Source organism: Wyeomyia smithii, chromosome 2 (genome assembly GCF_029784165.1).
Source record: "Wyeomyia smithii strain HCP4-BCI-WySm-NY-G18 chromosome 2, ASM2978416v1, whole genome shotgun sequence".
Lineage (NCBI taxonomy): Eukaryota > Metazoa > Arthropoda > Insecta > Diptera > Culicidae > Wyeomyia > Wyeomyia smithii.
This window is the reverse complement of record NC_073695.1, coordinates 69256017-69281240: the sequence shown is the minus strand read 5'-3', so window position 1 is coordinate 69281240 and position 25224 is coordinate 69256017. Positions and strand designations below refer to the sequence as shown.

Sequence of the window (25224 nt, the reverse complement as noted above, 5' to 3'; positions counted from 1 at the left end):
CGAGCGAACGAGATTGGAAGAATCGAATAGAAAGGAAACATTCAGAACACGGTTGATCTTTCCTCTCTCGCGCTTTCCGAGCAATCATTTTCTGTCGGATACTAAATTGATTATAATGAGTTGCTTAATCGATTCGTCGTAGAATTCAAAATTGAGATGCTCGAGATTGAAGGAGGCTAATCGTAGTGGATGGGTGGCCTGAAAACGCACGATGTTCGGACTCAAATCGAAACGGTTTTCGCCGGAAAGTTTTTCTACGAAAAAATCATAGTAATAGTAGAAGAAGAAGAAGTACTTACTCACCTAGGCATACCGGGCAGCACTGGCCGTGTTTTGGTTGTAGCGGGTTCGCACAGGGAGTGTAACATTTTATTTGCGATCGAGTTATCACGCCGGAGACACACTTGTAATGATCGCACGGATTGCCAGGATCGGTCCATTCCGTGCCACTGTCTATCATTTGGCCTTTGTGTAAACAACCTAAAATAGAAAGAAAAAGAAAAGTTAAAGGATTTAATATATTAAACCTTCAATTGTTTGACTTATGATCCAAATGGAACTCAAAATCATTAAAGTTATTATAGGTATAACACAAAAGTTGATGTAGAACAAGATTGCCAACTGAGAAAAAAGTCTAAGAGATTTAAATTTAACATTCACAATTTCCTCTCATTTTCGGTGTTTTTCATTTTCATCTAGTTTTATTACAACAATTATTTGTTTGTTTAAACTTATTGTTTTCCGTAATATTCTAATTGAGTAAAAAAATTGCTAATAATGAATTTATGTTTGATTTAACTTTGTTCTATATCTAATTTACTAGTGTGTGGTCTTTTCGCGAATCGCGGTCATGAGACGAATGGGCAGATTTTTTTGAGAAACTTTTGTTCCTAACCACTGGTACCAGTGCCCTCTTTAGTTTATTCAGAAGTGTTTTAGGCAACTAAATTGTTCTTAAAACCACTTTTTGCTTTTAAAAAGATTTTTTTTTAGTGCAGATAAATTTTCACAAAAAGTATTGCAACGTTGCTTATGATAGTAAGGTTTAAACAACCACAAAGTTTCAATGATTCTGAGAAGGTGCTGCCAGCAGTCGAGTTGGCACGAAATCCTTCTATGCAATTTTGGTGCCGATTGGACCACTTCTCGCTCCGTGGGACTCTACCCTTATTTAATCAAAGTGAATAGAAGAAGTTCCTCCACAATTATGGGTCAGCTACAATTATGGGTCACTTTTATGAAAATACGTTTGTTCTCACGAAACTGAGCCATTTTCATTAGCCATGGTGTTTTTTCAACTCAGTTGTAACCTTGTTTATATGATTGAAATGATTTAAATTTGCAAATGTCACAAAAAATAATAATTCTACCCGGTGCATTGAACGATGTGACCCATAATTGTAATAATGTTACAATTTGCGGTGCACAATTGTGGGTCAGTCCATATTTTGGCTATTTTTATTACTTTTGCATGATAATGCATCAAGACTGAATAAAATAATTTATTATCAAGCTTTAACGATTTTGACGATTTTATAGACTATATGATTTTGAATGCCAAAAGTGACCCATAACTGTGTCATTTGCTATGTAAATGATATTTTTCTTCCCAACCGATTTTCACACATCAGCTGCAGTGAAACTAATTGTTGATCGAAAGTTAACATCAGAACACAGAGATAGATAGTAAAACATTGTTAGTTGATAACTTTTCCGATTTTATATTTATTTTTGAACATTCAGACAACGCGTTTAATGACCCATAATTATAGAGGGACTGTATATTTTTATTTCCAATTTGTATTCTTGTGAAAATTTCACACTAAAATCACTTATCAGCTAGCGGTATTGTGAGTAAAACTTGGGTTACAGTATTTTCAAGAAGTAAAGTAAAATTTTCTCTGCTTTTAAGCAATCTTTTATTTTTCATTTCTCCGGATATTGTATATCAATATACCTTCTAGAGATTAAATTTTGAAGAAAATTAGTCAAGGAATCCAAAACATCAATTTTGAACTGCAGTGTTGCAATATGTGTTATTTTTGCATAAAGTTGAATTTTTCTGCAGTTGCATTCTGATTTCAAATTTAAATTTCATCCGGTTTCTGAGAAAATTTTACATGAGAAATATTTATCCCTCCAAGGTATGTGCAAAATTCAAGCATTTTTAAGAAATAAAGTGAAACTTACTGTGATTTTCTTACAACTTTTATTCTCATTTTGCTGTTTTAACTATAGACATTTTAAATGATGCAATTTTAAGGAAATTAACCGAAGAATTTAGAAAATATATAAATTTTATTCGGAATTGTTGCCAGTTTTTTTTAATTATTTGGAATGTCTTGGAAAACGTTCTTTTTTATTGCTGCAATTTTCTCTATGAATAGATTATCCTTTACAAAGTAAAAGTTTTTTTTTTATTTAATCATAGATAGTAGTAACATATTGTATTGAACAAATGAAACATTACACTGATCAACACAGGTGTGGTCTCGAAGCTTACACTGGAAAAATGAAAGATCACACAGTGCAACAAAAATTGACTTTTTTCCGCCTTGGCTTCTGTTACGGCAGATAAATAATTTGGGTTTTAGAACCACCACACGATCCACAGGATCACCTTAGATTACCCTGCTCATTTCACATCTGGTACCTCTCACACAATAGCGCAGTATCACTCTATCTCAGAGTATAGAGAATGAGCAATAAAACAATAGTTTGATCCACTTCCACTGCGCCCGATAGAATCAATTCAGATCAGTCTCAATTATACATCGAATGCGAACGGTCGCAATAAATAATAGCTACATTGTCCGAGTAATAAACGTGTTTTTTTTTCTACTCGTGCCGCGTGTGAATTATTGCCCGGAATATCACCACCGGACACTTAGGTGTAACCTTTAAGACATCCGTGGACACATTTTGAATCTGCATGAACAAAGTGGTCCTTCGAGCCGGATGTGTCTCGGTGTCGGTGTTCGGATAGCTTTGTGCATAGAACTTGTGGTGATAGTTTCGAGAACAATAGCCGGTGAGCACGTGGAAGAGTGCATGATCAGAGAACTCCGTTTTCGACGCAGAATTTAACGGGCAGCGACGGTACTGGTCATCGGATATCAAAAATTGCTGACTGGAAATTTGGACAGAGTGCATGCGGGCATTTTCAGCGGAATCACAGGGAAGTACTAAGTTGCATGATCGATTGGCTGGATTCTCATTGCATGTGGAGATCCACGTGGTTGACATATAGCTTTAGTGGTGATACACAGGTGGCGCTGTTTGATAATGAATAAAATTTATATTTGCATGCGAAATATTCTTTGACGATTGTGGATTGGTCCTTGTGGGTTTAAGTCGCTGGTCTTATTCTGCTGGTTTCTGGTTTGTCTGAATTTTCGATGGTCGATTCCCTCTTGCTGCTGTCAATCTGGGTGGTCTGTCAAGCCAATCTCGCGGCGCGTGGCACGTAATTGTAATTCCGTTATCGGCGATCAAGTGTTCAGTGAAAAGAAAGTGAAATAATTCACAGTGTAAACGAACTCACTTTAAACTTTGTTACAAGTGACTTACTATTGCGATAATGGTGAACGATAAAAACCCTTCTGAAACGGGAGAGACGGCTACGAAATACTACAACTGGTATGTGACTTTGTAGATAACTGTTCAGACAGTGATAGAGATGAAGTTGAGGTTCGTTTGCAACTGTTGGAAAGTGCGTTTAGTGAATTTAAAGAAGTGCGATGTTTTGTCGAAGATAAAACTGAGGAACTGGAAGCAGAAGTGACGCTAGATCCCGATGAATCAATAGACGACCGTTTAGCACGGCAGGCGGTGGCTGAAGAGAAGCGTGAGTTTGAAAATGAAGCAGCGTTTCATGACGTCGAGAATCTTTACTGCAAGCTGAAGGGTGCGCTTCTTCGGTATCGTATAAAAGAGAAGATTAACTGCAACCCAACACCAGCAGCTCCTGTGATTGCCACACTCTCAAAGGTTAAACTACCCGAAATAAAACTGCCGACGTTTTCTGGGCAGCTTCGTGATTGGGTTCCGTTCCGAGATGCATTTGTTAGCCTGATACATCGGGATGATAGACTGACTGATATGGATAGATTCACTTATTTGCGATCGTCACTCTCCGGTGAAGCCAGTGAAAACGTCAGTTCAATCGAGATCACTGCAGCCAATTACAGTGTTGCTTGGGCGCTATTGGAACAACGCTATCAGAATACAAAAATCATTGTGAAGGCGCACTTAGAGTCGATGAAGAGAGAGAATTTCGAGTCCTTGAGTAGCGTTTTAAGTGAATTCGACAGAAATCTCCAAATGTTGGAAAAGCTGGGGCAGGATACTACAGGGTGGAGTACAATACTTGTCCATATGCTTTGCGCTAGGCTTGACCCAGTGACACTCCGCCTATGGGAAACACATCACAACTCTAAAGAGGTTCCAGTTTTTGCTGAGCTGCTAACTTTCTTGAGAAGCCACTGCGCGGTGCTACAGTCGGTCAGCAATCCCAAATCCGTACAAGTTACTGAATTCCGAAAGCCAAGATTCGGTGTTAGTCATCCATCAACAACTGGGAGATGCAGGTTTTGTTCTGAGGAATTCCATTCTGTTTTCTTATGCAAGCGGTTTCAAAACCTCAATGTTTCAGAACGCTATGATTTGGTACGCAAGCAAGGTTTATGCGTGAACTGTCTGTCAGCTGGTCATCTAGCACGAAGTTGTACGAAGGGAGTGTGCCGAAATTGTGGTAGAAGACATCACACCTTATTGCATCCGTCGAACGTGTCGACGAACAGTGCTGCATCAAAACATTCCACCCCGCAGATAGCTAAACGACCCCCAAAGGATAACGTCCAGCAAACACAGCAAGTGCAGAAACCACAAACCCAGAACACAAACACACATACGATTCCAATTGAACCATCCACTTCCACCACATTAACCGTCACGAATAAGCTTTCGCATAGTACACAGTTAGCCAATAGTCAAACCACTCCCACTAAGCATGCAACCACACTCTACACCTCTGCAAGATCAAACACTTCCCAAGTTCTGTTATCAACTGCAGTAGTACGCATTAGCGACGATGCAGGAAACACTATGTTCGCCAGAGTATTACTAGACTCATGCTCTCAATATTGCTTCGTAACTGCCAGATTCTGTCGACAACTTAAGCTGAAGGAATTTTCTGACTATTTGTCAATCCAAGGAATCGGCGGATCGGGTGGAATATCGAAACGAGCTGTTCAAGCGACGGTCAATCCAAGGCTTAATCGAATCTCAGATTTCCACGAAGAAATATGTTTCAATGTGTTATCAAAGCTCACGGTTCCGCTGCCATGTGAAAACATCGCAGTAAGCAATTGGAAGATTCCTGAAAATATAATCCTGGCAGATCCTGATTTTGGCAATCGAGCTGAGATTGACATGATTATTGGAGCTGAGTACTACCTTGATCTGCTGCTTGATGGAAAGATAAAACTTTGTGACAGCGGACCAACACTTCAAAATACCGTTTTCGGTTGGATTGTGTCTGGTCGTATTACGGACCCAATGTCAGCACGAACTACTACAGTGTCTTTGTGCTCGACTGCAGTGCTTCAGGATCAATTAACTCGATTTTGGGAGTTAGAAGCTTGCCATACAAAGAGTACACGGTCTGTCGAAGAGAGTATGTCCGAAGAATTTTTCCAGCAAACTACAACACGCGATGAAACTGGTCGATTCTGCGTAACATTGCCAAAGAAGGAGCACGTCATTCAAAAACTAGGCGACTCCAAGTCAACAGCAATGCGTCGACTTCTTAGTCTTGAGCGGCGATTTTCAACTAATCCTGAATTGAAGGCCCTGCATTGCACCTTCGTTAAGGAATACCAATATGGGACATATGCGAGCAGTCGACGATGATACGCTTGGGCCAACTTACTATTTTCCCCACCACGCTGTGCTTAAACCGGATAGCACAACGACGAAATTACGGGTCGTGTTTGACGCGTCGTGTAGGTCGTCATCAGGAGTTTCTCTCAAAGATGGTCTTCTCGTAGGGCCTGTAGTACAAGATGACCTCATGTCCATAATAACACGCTTTCGAATGCATCGAGTGGCTTTAATAGCAGACATAGCCAAAATGTATCGCATGATCAACGTTGCACCAGACGATCAGAAATTACAGCGCATCCTGTGGAGAGAGTCGGAACAAGACCCCATTAGAACGTTTGAGTTAACGACGGTCACGTACGGCACATCAGCTACTCCTTACTTGGCCACAAGGTGTCTACAACACTGGCAGAAGATGGCGAGAAACCCCATCCCAGTGCTGCGAAAATACTGAGGAAAGATTTTTACGTAGATGATCTAATAACTGGTGTAGCCAGTGTACAGGAAGGAAAACGGCTCGTGAAAGAAATGAACGAGTTACTAGATAGCGCAGGTTTCACTCTTCGAAAATGGAATTCGAATTCCGATCAGGTGTTGACCAATATTCCTAAGCATTTGCGAGATGATAGAGATGTATTTGAGCTCGATTCATCCACATCCACGGTCAAAACATTAGGGCTCGTTTGGGAATCACGTACAGACTGTTTCCGCTTCGGTGCTCCGAAATGGAACACAGCAGACCCCATTACCAAACGAGTAATATTGTCCGATGCATCAAAGCTATTTGATCCACTTGGACTAGCAGGACCTGTTATAGTACAAGCCAAGGTTTTCATACAAACACTGTGGAAGTTGAAGTGCCAATGGGACGACCCTCTCCCCGAGGAGTTTCAACTCTTCTGGCACGAATATCGTCCAAATTTGATTGCTTTGGACTCGTTAAGTGTACCACGTCGGGTTGGTCCTTCCAGTGACTGCATCTCCGTTCAACTCCATGGGTTCTGCGATGCATCTGAGAGAGCGTACGGAGCTTGTCTCTATATTCGTTGCACATTTTCCGATGATTCGATTACTGTGCGTTTACTGATGTCCAAGTCAAGAGTCGCTCCGATAGAAAACCCAAAAAAGAAGACACGGAAACAATCGATTCCGCGCCTCGAATTATCATCAGCACTCGTGGATAGTCACATGTTCGAGAAGGTCAGAAGCAATCTACCGACGACGGAGAAACCATTCTTCTGGACGGATTCCAAAATAGTCCAGTGTTGGTTAGCATCCTCGCCCTCGCGTTGGCAGGTTTTTGTTGGAAACCGGGTTTCTGAAATACAGCATATTACCAAGGAAGGTTGCTGGAATCACGTTCCCGGGACTGAAAACCCGGAAGACATTATATCTCGTGGCAGGACGCCGGCTCCACTGCAATACCAGTCGATTTGGTTCGACGCCCACTCTGGTTGCGTCAAGATACATCGACGTGGCCAAATGATCGGAATGACAACAGTGAACAGATTGACTCAGCAGCATTGAAAGAACGAAGCATTATTTCTCTGCCTGCGGCGGTGCAACCACCGAGTGAAATATTCTCGTTATACTCGTCGTTTCCAAAACTCGTTCGAATGGTTGCTCTCATACGTCGTTTTCGGCACAATGCCCAAGCGATAAATCGAAATTCAGGGAAAGATGGACTAGTTTCCTCTGAGGAATACGAGAAAGCCGTAACCCATAGAGTGCGACTGTCGCAGCATAAAAGTTTTCGTCAAGAATTTCTGGATCTGTCAAGGACTGGAGAAGTTCGTGTTTCATCGAAAATTCGTTCCTTGCGCCCACGTTTAATAGATGGACTAATTCGTGTTGGCGGCCGGCTCAGTGGAGCACCTGTAACAACAAACCGCAAACATCCAATGATCCTTGATCACAGACATCCATTGTCTACCCGCGTTCTCGCTCACTACCACCTTAAGCTGTATCACGCAGGACAACAGTTACTTGTCGCGAGCGTCAGAGAAAAATACTGGCCTACACGAATTCGAGATCTAGCCCGAAAACTAATATATGGTTGCGTGATGTGCTTCCGCACTAAACCTCGTCAACTCGATCACCTGATGGCAGATTTACCCTCCGAAAGAGTCACTCCAGCACCAGCTTTCCAGAGAGTTGGGGTGGACTACTGCGGACCGTTCATGGTAAGCCAAGGTACCCGCAAGGGGAACCCCGTTAAATGCTTCGTATCAATTTTTGTTTGCTTAGTCACGAAAGCCACTCATCTGGAATTGGTAGCAGACCTTACTACAGAAGCGTTTATAGCAGCGCTAAAACGCTTTGTAGCCCGGCGAGGGCATCCAGCAGTAATAATGTGCGATAACGCGAAAAACTTCGTTGGAGCTAAACGTGAGATCGATCAGTTACATCGACTCTTTGAAACACAACAGTTCCAGCACAACGTTACGAGAGAAATAGTTACAGAACGCATCGACTCCAAATTTATCCCAGCTCGAACACCAAATTTCAGAGGCTTGTGGGAAGCAGCGGTCAAGAGCTTCAAAAATACATTTAAAAGAACCATCGGAACTAGAGTGCTGAGTTATGATGAAATGCTAACAGTTTTGTCTCAGGTGGAAGCCATACTAAATTCCCGACCGATAACGCCAATCAGTAACGATCCAAACGACTTTGAAGCCTTGACTCCAGGGCACTTTTTAGTGCAACGACCACTCACAGCAATCGCGGAACCTGAGCTAGACGACGTACCAGAAAATCGTCTGTCATTTTGGCAAAGATCACAGCTGTATGTTCAGATGCTGTGGAGGAAATGGAGTACCTTATATCTCTCTGATTTACATAACCGTACCAAATGGACTAGACAGAGGGACAACGTAGCCGTTGGGACCATGGTTCTCCTGATGGATGAACGCTTACCGCCATTGAAGTGGCGCCTTGGTCGCGTCACAGAAATCTTTCGTGGACCTGACGACAACATTCGCGTCGTCAATGTTCGTACTCAAGACGGAACGTACCAACGTGGAATAACGAAGATCTGCGTGCTCCCGATCAGGGATAACGACGGATCCAGAGATGAGGAAAATTAGTCATCCTTCAACGAAGATGCTCCGGCATCCGCGGAGGTCCAAGGAGGATCTCCGCTGTCCAGTTAAGTCTCTTGTACATACAGAATTTGCAAAAAGTAATTTTAGTTTTGTTCTCCATAGTCTGTCACCGGGGGGTTCAGCCCCTGAAAGAGTCTCTACACATCTACCTACGTTCCACTCCACCTTATTCACGAGGTACAAAATGCATGATGGTGATGGTTAGATGGAGCATGCGCATGGTACTTTGTTACGTCATTGTTGTTGGTCCAGTTACCAAGTGTCTCCAGAGGCACGTCTCCGTCGTCAATATTTTCCCGTATGAATGAGCTAATTCATTTTTCGTCACGAGTTTGTAATCGGTTCCTGTCAGCCACCCGTCTCGAGAGAGCATAACTGCTCACCAGAAGTCCAGAAGTCCCAGGAATTACCATGTCAGCCCAAGGAACGGCTTGAGCTCGCCGTTTGATATCCATATCGTCAAGTTACGTCGGAAATTCATCATCGTATTGTCCGAAATCCATCGTCGTCGCTAATCAAAGCGACCGCGGAGGCCCGGGGGCCTCCGCTCCAGGCAAGTTACTGTAATGTTCATCATTTCTGTTTAAAAAGCGCCCGATATTTTTCAGCAACATGAGAAGCGCTACCCACCAGCACGGAACCGGACAACCACCACCTCTCGAAGCAGACTGTCATCTCATATCTCGCATTGGTTGCGAATTTATCCGAAATGAACCAGAAGAAGGAATCATTACCCTTTCCAGCACAAGAAGACACGAGCATCACACAGAACAGAATGCAGTTCCAGCATGCATCGACCAAGAGCCACGAACCTCGCAAGTGACATCACTACCAGCAATCCAGCAATTATTTTCGCTTATGTAGAGCGATGATTGATAACCCCATAAGTTCCAAGATGAACAAGAAACCTCATTTATTGTTATGTGTAACATATTCGTAGCTAGATTATAGACAAGTAGTCAGTAGTTAATATTTTTGAAACCTTACATATTTCAAGGCGGCCGGCACGGCAGATAAATAATTTGGGTTTTAGAACCACCACACGATCCACAGGATCACCTTAGAATACCCTGCTCATTTCACATCTGGTACCTCTCGCACAATAGCGCAGTATCACTCTATCTCAGAGTATAGAGAATGAGCAATAAAACAATAGCTTGATCCACTTCCACTGCGCCCGATAGAATCAATTCAGATCAGTCTCAATTATACATCGAATGCGAACGGTCGCAATAAATAATAGCTACATTGTCCGAGTAATAAACGTGTATTTTCTTCTACTCGTTCCGCGTGTGAATTATTGCCCGGAATATCACCACCGGACACTTAGGTGTAACCTTTAAGACATCCGTGGACACATTTTGAATCTGCATGAACAGCTTCTATATATATATTTTTTTTTGTATTTTTACGCGAAACTAAATTTCCCCGAGTTTGAACATATTTCAACTTGGCGATCAGATCAGAACAGATCTTAAATCGGACAAAAACTTTGTGAAATATACTAAAACTATGCCAAAACCGGTTTCGTAGAATCACCGTTTTGAGCTCAGTTTTTGTCAGATTTAAGATCTATTTTTTTTCAAAAGATGGGTAAAAAAAAAGCTAATATGTGGACAAACTCTTAGAGTTTTGATATTTGGTCTTAAAACAAAATGGCGTCGAAAAAACATCAAAAATTTCCGGTTCCTCAAAAATTCAAAATGGCGCCATTGTTGCCCCTAAAGTTGAAATATGTTCAAACTCCAGGAAATTTATTTTCGCATCAAACTTCATCAAAAAATCCTACATAGAAGCCAAGGCAAAAAAATTGTTGCGCTGTGTTATAGCTTTTTTGCGATCCTTGTGAATATTGGTACCCCTGCCCACAAACATTTTTTCAGAGACTTAAATAAGTTTTCTCGTAAACACTACGTTGAAGCGACGAACCCGGTGAGCAATTACTTTGCGACACTCTAACCATTTTAACAATGGCTAGAGGCACCAAATTTCATAGGAATGCTTAAAAAGTTATAACCTCTCTAGCGCAACTATTTTGAGCTTTAGGGCAGGATTCTTTTCGCTTTTGTCAACCAGTGTTATTATTCTCCTAGGAACGATTTACAACACTGCCTCAAAAAAATATATAATCTATGAAAACATACGCTAAATAAGTCTATTGTACGGTAGGAAATTTAATGACTGGTTTAGAATCAATTTATTCCTAGAGAAAATATCATTCTTTCTAGAGAAAATTACATTTATAAAAAAACCCTTTCTTTGCTTGAACTAGAACGAACGCACATTTTGTAGTTGCTCCTCCGTGTGGATCTGAGCTAGTAAATTTGCACAAAGAACCATCGTAAGATGACTAATTTGGGATTAATTTACTATCTTCAATGTACAAAAATTCTGTAGTCTCCGTTCTGGATAGATCGATAACGGCGCCGGCTACGTCCTCATGGTGGGTTAAAAATGGAAGTGTTACAAGCATTGCTGTCAACGACATCCCTAACGACTGTTACTTGGGAAATAAGATTTTTGGAAAAAAGTTTTTAAGAATCAGCTTGTTAATGCTCTGCAAACTATATACGCTGAGCGGGGGCCTAGTGTGGTTGGTAACGTCTCCGCCAACCACGCTCGACGCCTGGGTTCGAATCCCACCACCGACATAGGTGTCGATGGTTGTGAGGTGGCGTGATCCACTCACAACCAACCCAAGTGGTCTGGATTCAATCCTAGCCGACACCGGGAGATTTTCTGAGGCGAAAAATCTCTGGGATCACGCCTTCCATCGCATGAGGAAGTAAAGCCGTTGGCGCCGGTCTGTTAATAAACGGGTCGTGAGTTAGGGTTCTGGGTGTGAAGTCGCCTCCCTGGGCGTCGGTGATTGGCCACAACAGTGGCGGAACTAAACCGACGGAAAATAAGCGAGAGTAAAAAAAAACTATATGCGCGAAAATGCTGAGAAGAAATGAGCGCCATTTTTCTATAACTTCCGATCTCCAGGATGTCCCTATAAAGGGATTCGACTGTAGTTATTTTTTCTTTGGTCGTATCAGATTTTAAAATTCATACCACGAAACGTTTTTCTTAATTATTATTTGGAGTCTAGTGCGACGCTGGCATTTAGTATCATACATCGTAATTTACTGAAGTCACCTCTTAGTAGCATCTTCTGTAGCAAAAACATACAAAATTAACCCTCTAGTGCCCATGTTTATAAAAATTCATAGTGATTTTATCGAAGTCCGTCTGAAATTTAACTTGGGCACAAGAGGGTTAAGAGAAGGTTTCAGTAACCGGCAACTCCCACCAGAATGACATCTGCTATGAGCCAAAAGAAGGACCCTACAAATACTTGGTTTAGTGAATCAAATGGGTAAAGCCGGGATGTGCTATTTGTTCAAGTCCACGGTTGGTGATAAGGAATTTAAATAAATTGAATATTTTAGCACTAACAAAAAACTTACGCATTTCTCTCGCGTCATGTCGAACATATAAATATAGTCAAAAAGCTACACGATTCTAAACCAATGCTACATGTTTTCACGTTAAACCTCGAGAACCGATTTCTATTTTACCCGATTGGACGTTTACGTGAAACCAAGGCTGCCATTCAGATTTGACAGCCAGAACCGGTTGTCAACGACAATAGCTGTAAGCCATCTACACCATGATAACTACCCCTCATATGTACTTACAAGTGTCCTCGATAACCTCCGGCTCCCATTAACTCAAAATAGAAAACACCCATGAAAGTAATTATCAACATACCTATACATCTATCACAGCATCTCCCCGGCGTTTTCTTATTATAGAAATAGCAGTCGTCCACCGCGGGACAACTTTCTTGCTCGCACTCCACGAATCCGTTCTGGAAATAAGAAAGCAAACATTCCATTAGTTTACCAAACAACAACGTAATTAGTACTTATAATTAACGGAATTCATTCATCAAATTTCCCCCCATTCATAAAATGTCCATTGAGAGCACCGCGTGCGCGTGCTTATCGCGGACTCTGCTCTTGGTGGCGGCTGGGCTACAGTTGTTCGCACTATGAGGGCTATGTTGAAGCTTATCAGTGCATATACTCTACACGGAATAACTGGCCGGCGCACGCCTTTCTCCCTTCTTTTTTTTCTCTTTCTTATCATAACACAATGTCATTGCGAATGTACAGTAACGGTCAAGTTTAAAAGCATGCAAATTCAATGGCAACCGTCTTGTGCCAGCCTCGATTATGTTTATCATAAGGAATTTAATTGTAAACATCTGGATTTGTTTGTTTAGATACTACGATTGCTTATTCCAATAATCCGAAAGAGATTGTGTAGGTGTGATAAATATTTGTTTTCTAGATGACGAATGATAATGTTTCGTACAAAAGAGAAACAATTTTCAGTTCCATTATTAGTCATCAAATTTACCTTTAATTAACACATTCCTTCTTGATTGTTGGTTTTACGACACAATTAACTAACACGAGTATGTTTCTATCTAATTCAACACGATTCGAATCTCACACAGAAACCGACCCTGGGAAGTTCGATTTATCTTCGAGACTGTGTCAGATTGATAGTAAGCTATATTTTCAGCTTGATTCATTGCCGTAAATATTCAATCAACCAAATTGCCCTCCAATGATAATCCGTTACATGATACCCATGAAAATTGAACTGCAAACAAAAGGACCTGCCAGCGGATAGCCGTTTCCGCTAGTTAGCTATGGGACAATTTCCGCTGTCGGTTTTCTGCGTTCCGTGTCCGCAGCTTACAATTCATGGTTGTCACACGCACTCAGTTTCCCGTTGATTCCCATATATCATGCTTATATTTGTTACTTACTGCGTCGCTATACTTTCCATTGTTGACTGAACTTATGGTAAGGAAAAGAAAAGAAAAACCAACCCGAATAACATCTGTCATTGTCGATGGAACATGACAATGTAGGAAAAGCTTTACAACTGCACAAGTTGTTAATAACGTAAACCTTTTGACTGGCTTCTTGATCAGCTGCCAAGAGCAGTTCTCGGGCTGAAGAAGCTTACTCTCTAGCTACCGACTGGAGCCTGTAGCGCAAACGACGGGGATACCGACTCTGTTTACATATGAACATTATGGTACTGCAGCATGCTCCCCGCTATGCGCTTATCAACAAATTCGGCGATGCACCGTCAGTATAATATACTGTTGGAGCCTCGGTAACAACTTGTTCCACTTTTGTTTCTATAGATGCTGCTGTAAATATTATTTCTTATGGCTTTATTTATTATCCATTTCAATATTTCACTTTACATGTCTAATAAAATTATTGTTATGTATTGAAAAACATGGCTCGGTAAACTTGTCTATCCCAGAGAAAAATGCAGACTAAAAAAAAGAAATGCAGACTATTTTGACTTAATTCAAAATTGTTTTACTTAGTTATTACGATTATCGTATTCATTGATGATCAAACATCCCTCTCAATAACATGTCGAAAAAATCGATTCCTCGCCGGGGAGAAATCAGTTTTAACATCCAAAACTGACTCTAAAATAATAAAAGATCGAATTGTGTGAAAATGATATTCTGTTTTGAATCAACTAGAAAAGAACGCTTAGCAAATTAACTGCATTCGACTTGCTTACCTACTACTTTCGACAAAAACCGCTTTGAAGCGAACGCAGAAACCATCAACGTGTGGTTGACGTTTTTCGACTTATTTCTACTTTCTCCGTTAATCTTCACGCTTTAATTTTTAGTTTTTCGAATATCGAATCCAAAGTTTCTCGGCTCTTGATTTCCCTACATTCGACTAATGGTTGTAGAGCAGCGTTCTCCCACAAATTTTTATCATTTTTCGGTATTGATTTACAATCAACTACCTAATCAGTTTAAACAAGTAAAAAGCGAAACCAAAAAAAAAATCCGAAACTGAAATTGACAGTTGATTATATATTTTGATTATTTATCTTCGACTTTCGGATCCCAACTTTTAACTGTAGAATTTCGACTCCTGATTTACCTCGGGTTCATTTGTTTGATAGCGGATTTTAATTTTCTATTTCTTCCAAACGTAAGAAACGGCTAATTTAGCCTTAACTTCTTTAGATGTAAATGGAACTTTGCTGATATAACATAGCTGTGGATCACTGAATGTTTTTCTTTTTGTAAAACAAAAACGCTCAGGCATTGTTTCTATTCTTTCATTGAAAATTATAAAAAGCTGTTAAGTTGTTCTGAAGTTGGACTCTGACACTGTTGTATGCCTTTATTATTCAAGTTGTTGTAGTGTCTTTAATAAAAAAGAAAATTATCTTTCAGATAGGGACGTCTTCGTCAGTGTTTTTTTTCGGCAGGTTTTTGCATAAGATTGCTGCAGAAAACCACTGACGTAGACGTTCGTCATCCTAGATAATTTTGATTTAGGAAGCATTTTTCTTATTACCGTCACGTTACTTTGTTACCTATCTGCATTGTCACATCAATAGAGGTTAAACACTTCAAAGTTCGAACAACTAAAATTTTGGCATCATTCCGTCCCGAACGCTCGACGAAAACGGACGCATTAAGTGGTTGTCTCGCTATAAAGTCGCTACTGTGTGAAGAAGAAAAGAAGCATTGCTTACTCGGTCGTGTTTCAAAGAGTGCGAAGTGCGGTGTAAAGACAAACTGATAATCCGAAGGTCATCCTGCTATTGTGCTATAGCTGTGCCGCTGCGAAGCTGCCCGTTCCAGCACCGAAAGACTCGGTGATTGTGCTATTGAAGACAACAAAAAAGAAGTACGTGATTCTTTGCCACTGTACTGTTGCGCTAGTTTGAGCGCAATGGATGTGGATCCCTTTGCCCCCGATTCCCCGATCCCCCGTCTCCAAACCCACCCGACCCTGTCCCTCCTGTTCACCCCCCCTCTGTCCCTGCCTTAGTCAATCCTCGTCCCAGGCTCTACTCAGACGGATCAACGGGTCCACTGGTTCTCTACATGAGGCCCAAACCAGGAGGAAAATCACTGAACACGTTACAAATCGCGGAAGATCTGACGTCACGATACAAGGCCGTGACCGAAATCGCAAAAGTCAGACCAAACAAGCTCCGTGTCGTGGTCAATGATCTGGATCAGGCCAACGATATAGCTCGCTCTGAGCTCTTTACACGCGAGTATCGCGTGTATGTACCTGCACGAGACGTGGAGATCGACGGTGTAATAACCGATTCGAGTCTGACTGTTGAGTGTATTCTGGGAAGCGGCGTCGGCTGCTTCAAAAAATCCACTACCGAGGCGAAAGTATTGGATGTTAAGCAATTACGGTCCATGTCGCTCGTCTCCGGTAAAAAAGTATACACTCCGTCAGACTCGTTTCGCGTTACGTTTGCCGGATCTGCACTCCCTAGCCACGTTTCTATCAACCAGGTTCGTCTGCCTGTGCGTTTGTATGTGCCCCGTGTTATGAATTGCACCAATTGCAAGCAGTTAGGCCATACAGCTGCCTACTGCTGCAATAAGGCACGATGTGGCAAGTGTGGGGAGACTCATGCGGAAGATTCTTGCAGTGTAAACGCTGAAAAGTGTATTCACTGCGGAAAAAATCTGCATGAGCTTTCCGCATGCCCGGTGTACATGCAACGCAGAGACAAAATTAAACGGTCTCTTAAGGAGCGCTCAAAGCGTTCTTACGCTGAGATTCTTAAGAAGACCGTGACCACTTCTACAATAACATCGAACCCCTTTGATCTGTTGTCTTCAGATGAAACCGACTCTGACGAACCACTAGAGGGAACTTCTTTTGCCTGTCTTGGGGAGACTAGAAAGAGGAAAAACTTTCCTCTCCTAAGCTTCCCAGGAAAGGACCTAAGGTTTCTCAAGATGGAATGAATAATACGAACAAATCTAAAAGTGCTGCGGAAAAGCCGAAGCAAACTCCTCCTGGGCTTGCAAATTTAAAGTCCCAGAAGGAGTTCCCAGCACTTCCTGGAACATCTAAAACCCCAGTTGTTCCTTTTGCACACCCAGATAATCAAATAAACTCTGGATTGGTGAATTTTTCTAACATCGTGGACTGGATTTTTGAAAACTTCAATATACCTGATCCAATTAAAAATTTTCTCACAGTACTTCTCCCAACAGTTAGATCATTTTTGAAGCAGTTGAATGCCCAATGGCCCCTCCTTGCAGCGATTGTATCCTTCGATGCCTAATTCAACTGCGTATATGAAGGATTCTATCTCTGTCTTACAGTGGAATTGTAGAAGTATTTTACCAAAAATTGATTCACTTAAAGTTTTGATAAATAAAAACAAATGCGATGCATTTTCCCTTTGTGAAACTTGGCTTACTTCAAATATTGATCTTAACTTCCATGATTTTAATATTATTCGCCTTGATCGAGACACCCCATATGGAGGAGTACTTCTAGGGATTAAAAAGTGCTATTCTTTCTATCGTATTAACCTCCCCTCGACTCCAGGCATCGAAGTTGTCGCATGTCAAATGACAATACAAGGTAAAGAGCTTTGTATTGCCTCAATATATATTCCTCCCAGAGCACAGGTTAGGTAACGGCTGCTCTTTGATTTAATAGAACTACTTCCCTCGCCACGTTTGATTTTGGAAGACTTCAACTCTCATGGTGTGGCTTGGGGTTCCCCTTACAATGATACCCGCTCCTCTTTGATCTATAACCTTTGCGATGACTTCGACATGACTATTTTGAACAACGGTGAAATGACACGTATCCCGAAACCTCCGGCGCGCCCAAGCGCTTTGGATCTATCCTTATATTCGACGTCGCTACGGTTGGATTGCACATGGAAGGTAATCCTCGATCCTCACGGTAGCGACCATTTGCCTATTCTTATTTCAATTACTAACGGTTCAACTCGCATGCGACCAATTGATATTCCGTATGACCTCACACGGAATGTCGATTGGAAGTTATACGAGGAAATGATTTCAAAAACGGTCGATTCGATTCAACATCATCCACCGCTTGAAGAATACAACCTCCTCGCGGGCTTGATTCTCGACGCCGCGTTGCAAGCCCAAACGAAGAAATACCCTGGCGTAACGATCAAAGAACCGCCTCCCACTCCGTGGTGGGACAAAGAGTGCTCCGATGCCTACACGCAAAGATCCGACGCGTATCTGACCTTCCGGGATACAGACGATGCCGACGACTTTAAACGTTATTCGGAGCTTGAAACCAAGTTTAAAAGCTAGACTAAGGCAAAGAAACGCGGATATTGGCGTCGGTTCGTAAACGAGACGTCGAGGGAGACATCAATGAGCACTCTTTGGAACACAGCCCGAAGAATGCGGAATCGCGTAACGGTCAACGAAAGCGAGGAGTCTTCAAGTAGGTGGATATTTGATTTTGCCAGGAAAGTATGTCCGGACTCTGTTCCTGCGCAAAACCTTGTTCGCGATACGTCTCCGGGCCACGACGCGATAGAATCACCTTTTACAATGGCAGAATTTTTCAGTTGCCCTCCTGTCCTGTAACAATAACGCGCCTGGGTTAGATAGAATCAAATTCAACTTGTTGAAGAATCTACCCGGCAATGCCAAGAGGCGCTTGTTGAACTTGTTCAATAAGTTCCTGGTGCAAAACATTGTACCGCAGGATTGGAGGCAAGTGAAGGTGATCGCCATCCAAAAACCAGGGAAACCAGCTTCTGATCACAACTCTTATAGGCCGATTGCAATGCTATCCTGTATCCGGAAATTGATGGAAAAAATGATACTCCGTCGCTTAGACCACTGGGTCGAATCAAATGGTCTGCTATCAGATACTCAGTTTGGCTTCCGCCGTGCCAAAGGGACGAATGATTGTCTTGCGTTGCTTTCAACAGATATTCAGCTGGCGTATGCTCGCAAAGAACAAATGGCGTCTGCGTTCTTGGACATTAAGGGGGCTTTTGATTCCGTTTCTATTGACATTCTTTCGGGTAAACTTCACTGACAAGGATTTTCTCCAATTTTAAACAATTTTTTCACAATTTGTTGTCCGAAAAGCATATGCATTTTACGCATGGTGATTTGGCAACTTTTCGAATTAGTTACATGGGTCTTCCCCAGGGCTCATGTTTAGGCCCCCTCCTTTACAATTTTTATGTAAATGACATCGACGAATGTCTGGCAAATTCATGCACGATAAGACAACTTTCCGACGACAGCGTGGTCTCTGTTACAGGAGCCAAAGCTGCCGATTTGCAAGGACCATTGCAAGATACCTTGGACAATTTGTCTGCTTGGGCTCTACAGCTAGGTATCGAATTCTCTCCGGAGAAGACTGAGATAGTAGTTTTTTCTAGGAAGCATGAATCTGCTCAGCTCCAAGCACAATTAATGGGTAAAACGATCTCTCAGGTTTTGGTGCATAAGTATCTTGGTCTCTGGTTCGACTCTAAGGGCATCTGGGGTTGCCATGTTAGGTATCTGATGAAGAAAAGTCAGCAAAGAGTAAATTTTCTTCGTACAATAACCGGATCATGGTGGGGAACCCACCCAGGAGACCTTATAAGGCTTTACCTAACAACGATATTGTCTGTAATTGAGTACGGGTGTTTCTGCTTCCGCTCCGCAGCAAACACACATTTGATCAAACTGGAGCGAATACAATATCGTTGTTTGCGTATCGCCTTAGGTTGCATGCAATCGACCCATACGATGAGTTTGGAAGTCTTAGCCGGAGTTCTGCCGTTGAAAAACCGCTTCTGGAGCCTGTCTTCTCGTATTCTTATCAAATGTGAGGTCTTGAACCGTCCTGTGATTGAAAATTTTGAAAGGTTAATCGAACTCAATTCTAAAACCCGTTTAATGACATTGTATTTCAATCACATGTCCCAAAATATTAACCCTTCTTTGAATATTCCAAATCGTGTCAACTTATCAAATACTTCTGATTCTACTGTGTTTTTCGATACATCCATGATAGAAGAAACTCGTGGAATCCCGGATCATTTACGCGTGCAGCAGATCCCTAAAATTTTTTCCAATAAATATCGAAACATCAACTGCAACAATATGTTCTACACTGACGGATCACTTCTCGATGGGTCCACTGGCTTCGGTGTCTTCAATAACAATTTAACCGTCTCCCATAAGCTCGATAATCCTGCTTCTGTTTACGTCGCAGAATTAGCTGCTATTCAGTACACCCTAGGGATTATCGAAAAAATGCCCACGGACCATTATTTCATCTTTACGGACAGTCTCAGTTCTATTGAGGCTCTTCGATCGATGAAAGATGTTAAGCACTCTCCGTATTTCCTGGGGAAAATACGGGAACATCTGAGTGCTTTATCCGAAAAATCGTTTCAGATTACCTTAGCGTGGGTCCCTTCTCACTGCTCGATACCGGGCAATGAGAAAGCGGACTCTTTGGCTAAGGTGGGCGCATCAAACGGTGAAATTTATGAAAGACCAATTGCTTTTAATGAATTTTTCGCATTTGTACGTCAGAATACGATCATCAGTTGGCAAAATTCTTGGACCAGAGAGGAACTGGGAAGGTGGTTACATTCCATTATACCCAAGGTATCGACGAATCGTGGTTCAAGGGGTTGGATGTAGGTCGAGATTTCATTTGCGTGATGTCTCGGCTTATGTCCAATCACTATAGATTTGATGCGCATCTCCGTCGTATTGGGCTCGGGGAAAGTGGTATCTGTGCCTGTGGTGAAGGTTATCACGACATAGAGCACGTTGTTTGGTCATTCCCTGTACACCGTGACGCCAGGTCTAAATTAATAACTTCCCTCCGGGCCGAGGGTAGAGAACCAGCTGTCCCTGTTCGTGATGTCTTGGCGAGTCGCGACCTACCCTAGATGTCCCTTATATACATTTTCCTGAAATCCATCCATGCCCAAGTCTAGTCCCATTCCTTTCCACCCACATTCAACAAAACGGCAAGAACACGTCGTAGACCTCGATTTTGGAACCAGCAATTGAACCCCACACGAACTCGCCAGGAAAACCCGAGGCCTTTCATTATATCTTGGCTCAGCGGCACACACCATATGGCAACTTGAACACCAGCGAACAACAACAACGAACCAAAACCAGCAACTAGACCCCGCACAATACCCTCAGAACCCGAGGATTACAAGCCCCTGTCCCAGCTAATGACATCGTGGCTTAGCAGAACAAATCCATACATGCTGCATATTCATTCGATGATCATCAGACGACCATTCAACTACAAAACACTAATTGAATAATACATGCTAGTTTTAAGATAGACTTAATTTCAGCTCGTAGTCGGCAGCGAGGATAAAAAATTTGCTTATAGATTTCAAGTCATCCGATATAATTGGCGCCGTTAAACATTGAATTGTATTTGTGCCGTGTCAAATAAATGATTTGTGAAGAAAAAAATACTAAAATTTTGTATATCCAGCATCCTTTTTAATGTCGTGCTAATTAGATTTCGATTTCGTATAATTTAATTTATTAGACTAGATACTGAACATTGTACAATTGTAAGAGCAATACGTTTAATGTCTTGTCTAACAAACCTAGTCAGAAGTTAGACTTTTTCTTGATTCAAAAGACTGTATCTTAGTCGGAGTAAATTTCAATTCCAAATTCTTTTAAAGTGAGACATTCTAAACTGTAGAATTTGAGCTTTTAAATTTCCAAATAGTAGTAAGCATATCCTTAAACGAGATGTCGGATCGAATGCAAAGGTTGTTGTGCGTGAACCGTAAATAACAACGTTTAAAATTTGCTGGCTGCTGAAGGATCATGAACGGGACGACGCTACACTAAACTGCTAAAAGAAAAGCTTCAATTTGTGGCGAATTGCCAAAACCGTTTTGGGTTGCTAAGGAGATTATGCTAAATATGAGTTTGATGTGAGTTGCTTGTGTAGAAGCCTAGCACAATAAGACACGAAGCCCGTCTCAAGGCGGGCTCGGGCACTAGAGGGTTAAGCAGTAGAAGAAATTGTATATACAGTAGTTAGGTGTGCAGAATGTGAAAACGAAAGATAAAATTGGAACTTTCGAAACACGCAATCTTTTCAGTTGTTATCTGCAAAAACTATCAAGATATGGAGAATTGTATAAATTCAAAATAAACCTTATTATGATTCAAGAAATATTGAGAAAACAAAACTGTATGACATATTACTGGATTTGATTTCAATAAAAACATTAGACAAAAAAAGCAATCGAAGTGGCGAGATCACGAGTCCAAACTTCATCAGTTTTCCGGTATCAATAAATCTTTAATTTATTTAGGTCAATGCTCAATGGAGCATGCTTGCCATCTTTGCGTCCCGACTGGAAACTTGCTTGTTACGAATAACGCTTGCCTCGCCACTGACAATAAATATTGGGTGCATTTCTATACATATATGTAGTGAAATGCGTCCAGCAGCTCTGTACGTATTTTGACGTTGATACATATATCTCGATCTATGTACAGTAGCGTGCCAGCCAGCAAAAGTATCATCTTGAATTTAAAAAAACTGCACAAAGCAAGAGATTTTTGTTTGCTTGAATTCAGGTCAAACGAATAATTAAATTCAGTTAAAAAAAGGTGGTACTTTTCAACCTAAACTTCGAGAAAGTTTATGCATATTTTCTCTCAAGAAGATCCATTAGTTGAATTGCCCGACAGCGGACTTACAAACTGCCCGTTTTTTCCGCAATTCGATGATCCTGCTTACCCATTCATCCGTTTGGCACCCATTGGTCGAATACCACTTGTGTGGCCAAAGGAACTAGCACAGAATGTCGCTTTTTTCAATGCCGAGAATGAATCTACTCGAGAATTCGGACTAAGGAGGAAAATTGCTGCAGCAGAAGAATGAAAAAAGAAACGACTATAGTGCAAAATTCGTTTTCTGTCTCAAAAGCTATTTGACAAAGAAATTTCCCTCCGAGTGTGATGGAGAATTTAAATTAATTTTTTGTCGGCAAAGTTAATAAAACGATAATACTTTTATATTCTACAGAGCACTTGTATCCCTTCCAAAACCATAACAACTATCAATTTCGCAAAGCGCATGCAAGGGCAGTGGGCGAAAGAGGAAAGGCGAAGTAACAGAAATCGTTGGAAAAGGGTTTTTAGTCGGAAAAGTGAAACTTTCTCAGGCTGATATTTATAACGCATTATTAAATATATTTATTGTCGGAAGTATTTCACCAGCAGCAACTCCGGAAGAATTGCTGGGTGTGTCAAAAATGAAAATTAAAATATATGGCGTCTTTGGTGGTTCAGATAACCCTCAGTTATTAAAGCTAAGAAGGATTTATGTTGGAACGTCGAGCCTTTGTCTGTGAAAACTAAGTAATTGATATAGTAGAATGTTGAAAATTTTAAAATTCATAATCGGTATCGTACGATATTGTGATGATAAAATTATTTAGCGGTATCAATACAAAGACTATTGAAAATTGGAAGTATATCAGAACTCATTTTTATTAAATTTAAATTTAAATTTAATTAATAAAAAACCTAGGAGAATTCGAGGGAGTATTATTTTGTTCAAAGAGCATTTATTAATAACCTATTTAGTTAGCGGCTAATACACAGTGTTATGAAGGTGTAGTCTATAATTTTCCTTGACTGTGATCGGCGATCAATTAACATATTTTATACGTTTCATATACGGCGTGTCAATCATTTTCCTGTCGAGTACCGAGCGTTCCTTTTTTTATTTCGTATCATTATATCCGCTGATATGCGGATTTTCAAGATGGCGCCATAACTGTCAGCAAATCGTTCCCCGGTGTGGCGCCTCACAGCTTCAATATGTGTGCACTGAATTAGCGCGTTATAGAACAGCAGCAGCGCAGCGCCTGTATCGCATATAACGAACCGGACAAAACATCGAATCGCTTTCCCAGTCCGCAATATGGCAACGTACGCCGAGATACTTAGAGCTCGGCAACTCGGCTGCTGTTTTCCCGGGGTGTGGAACAGTAAATTGTTTGCGTATCGTGTTGCACTACAAATATGTACCCTGGTATAGACAAATAACAGAAAATCACAACGCTCGATACAGCACAAGTCAGTGGAGTAGATCTGTGAAAGGAAGCTGTTGGGTGTCTGTGGTGGCTGTGGTGTTTTCAGCCAAACGAATCGTATTTTAATTGTGCAGTATCTGTCTATGAATACGCGGTACAAATTGACAGCAGAAATGGATTATTAAAACACATTACATTGGAAATAATCAAGACGGCAGGCAGTAATCAAGGCTGAAATTGTCGCCAGCTTACTCGGCAAAATGGTGGCGCAGTTAACAATACAGCAGTAGGTTAATCAAGGCTCACCGCGGCAACGGATGCTGTGCGGCATGTACCGTGGGACAATGCGTCAGATTACGGGAAATGCTTATGGCTTAATTTTCAATTTACGCAAACATTTTTTCCACCCTGCAAATATCCTACTGGCTGGGATTGAGTGGGAGAACAAAATAAGGTATCGTACACAAATAACGTAACGCATTAAAGGAGTGGGGTGCTTGAGTCGGCGTTACTTATCTGTAATATTTGATCAAAATTGATTTTTGGTGGGGAGTCAGGTTGTTCAGCGTTACGTAATTTTAAAGGGGGAGTCGTATCAAACGTTACTTATTGTCACACTAGCTGACCCGGCAAACTTCGTCCCGCCTATTTTTTGTGTTTAATTTGATAATTTTGAACATTGCAAATTTATTGATTCCTTGCGATTTGTTTATATCGTTTGAAATGATTGGTTTTATCGGAATGACAACATCCTCGACTTTTAGTTTTTGTACATAACCTCTATTCCGGAAATACTCATATTGGCTGGAATTCAGTTATTTTCGTTGTTTTACAGAAACTGAAAGTGGTCATCTTCGAAATCGAAATGGTGTCCAGGGTCAATGCTTGGCTTCTATATATTATTTCGATTACGGAAATATCCATATGTAGTGGTATTCGGTTATTTTCGGCTGCATCCCAGAAGTTGCCATCTTATAATTCAAAATGGTGTCTGAGGTCAATTTTCAGCTCCTTGCATCATTCTGGTTCCGGTGATGCTCATATTGTATGGTATTTGGTCACTAAAGGCTATTTTTCAGAAACCGAAAGTCGTCATCCTTGACTTCAAAATGGCATGTGAAATCAATTTCTGACCTCTGGGTGTCATTCTGGCTCCAGAAACATTCATATTGAATGGTATTTGGTCATTTTCGGATGTTTGCCAGACACCGGAAGTCGCTATCTTCAAATTCAAAAGGGTGTCTGTGATCGAATTTAGGCTTCTGTGCACCATTCTGGTTCCGGAGATACTCAT

General features: G+C 41.3%; 1 protein-coding gene across 1 annotated transcript in view; it reads right to left on the bottom strand.

The window, feature by feature from the left end:
* The window catches only part of LOC129722080 (BMP-binding endothelial regulator protein), a 145058-nt gene that overhangs the window by 38110 nt on the left and 81724 nt on the right, over positions 1–25224 (bottom strand). Inside the window, exons 4-5 of the mRNA XM_055675312.1 lie at positions 12744–12843; positions 304–480 (exon numbers count right to left, since the gene is read on the bottom strand). Coding sequence (XP_055531287.1) covers positions 304–480; positions 12744–12843 — 277 coding nt within the window. The remainder of the gene's footprint in view (positions 1–303; positions 481–12743; positions 12844–25224) is intronic.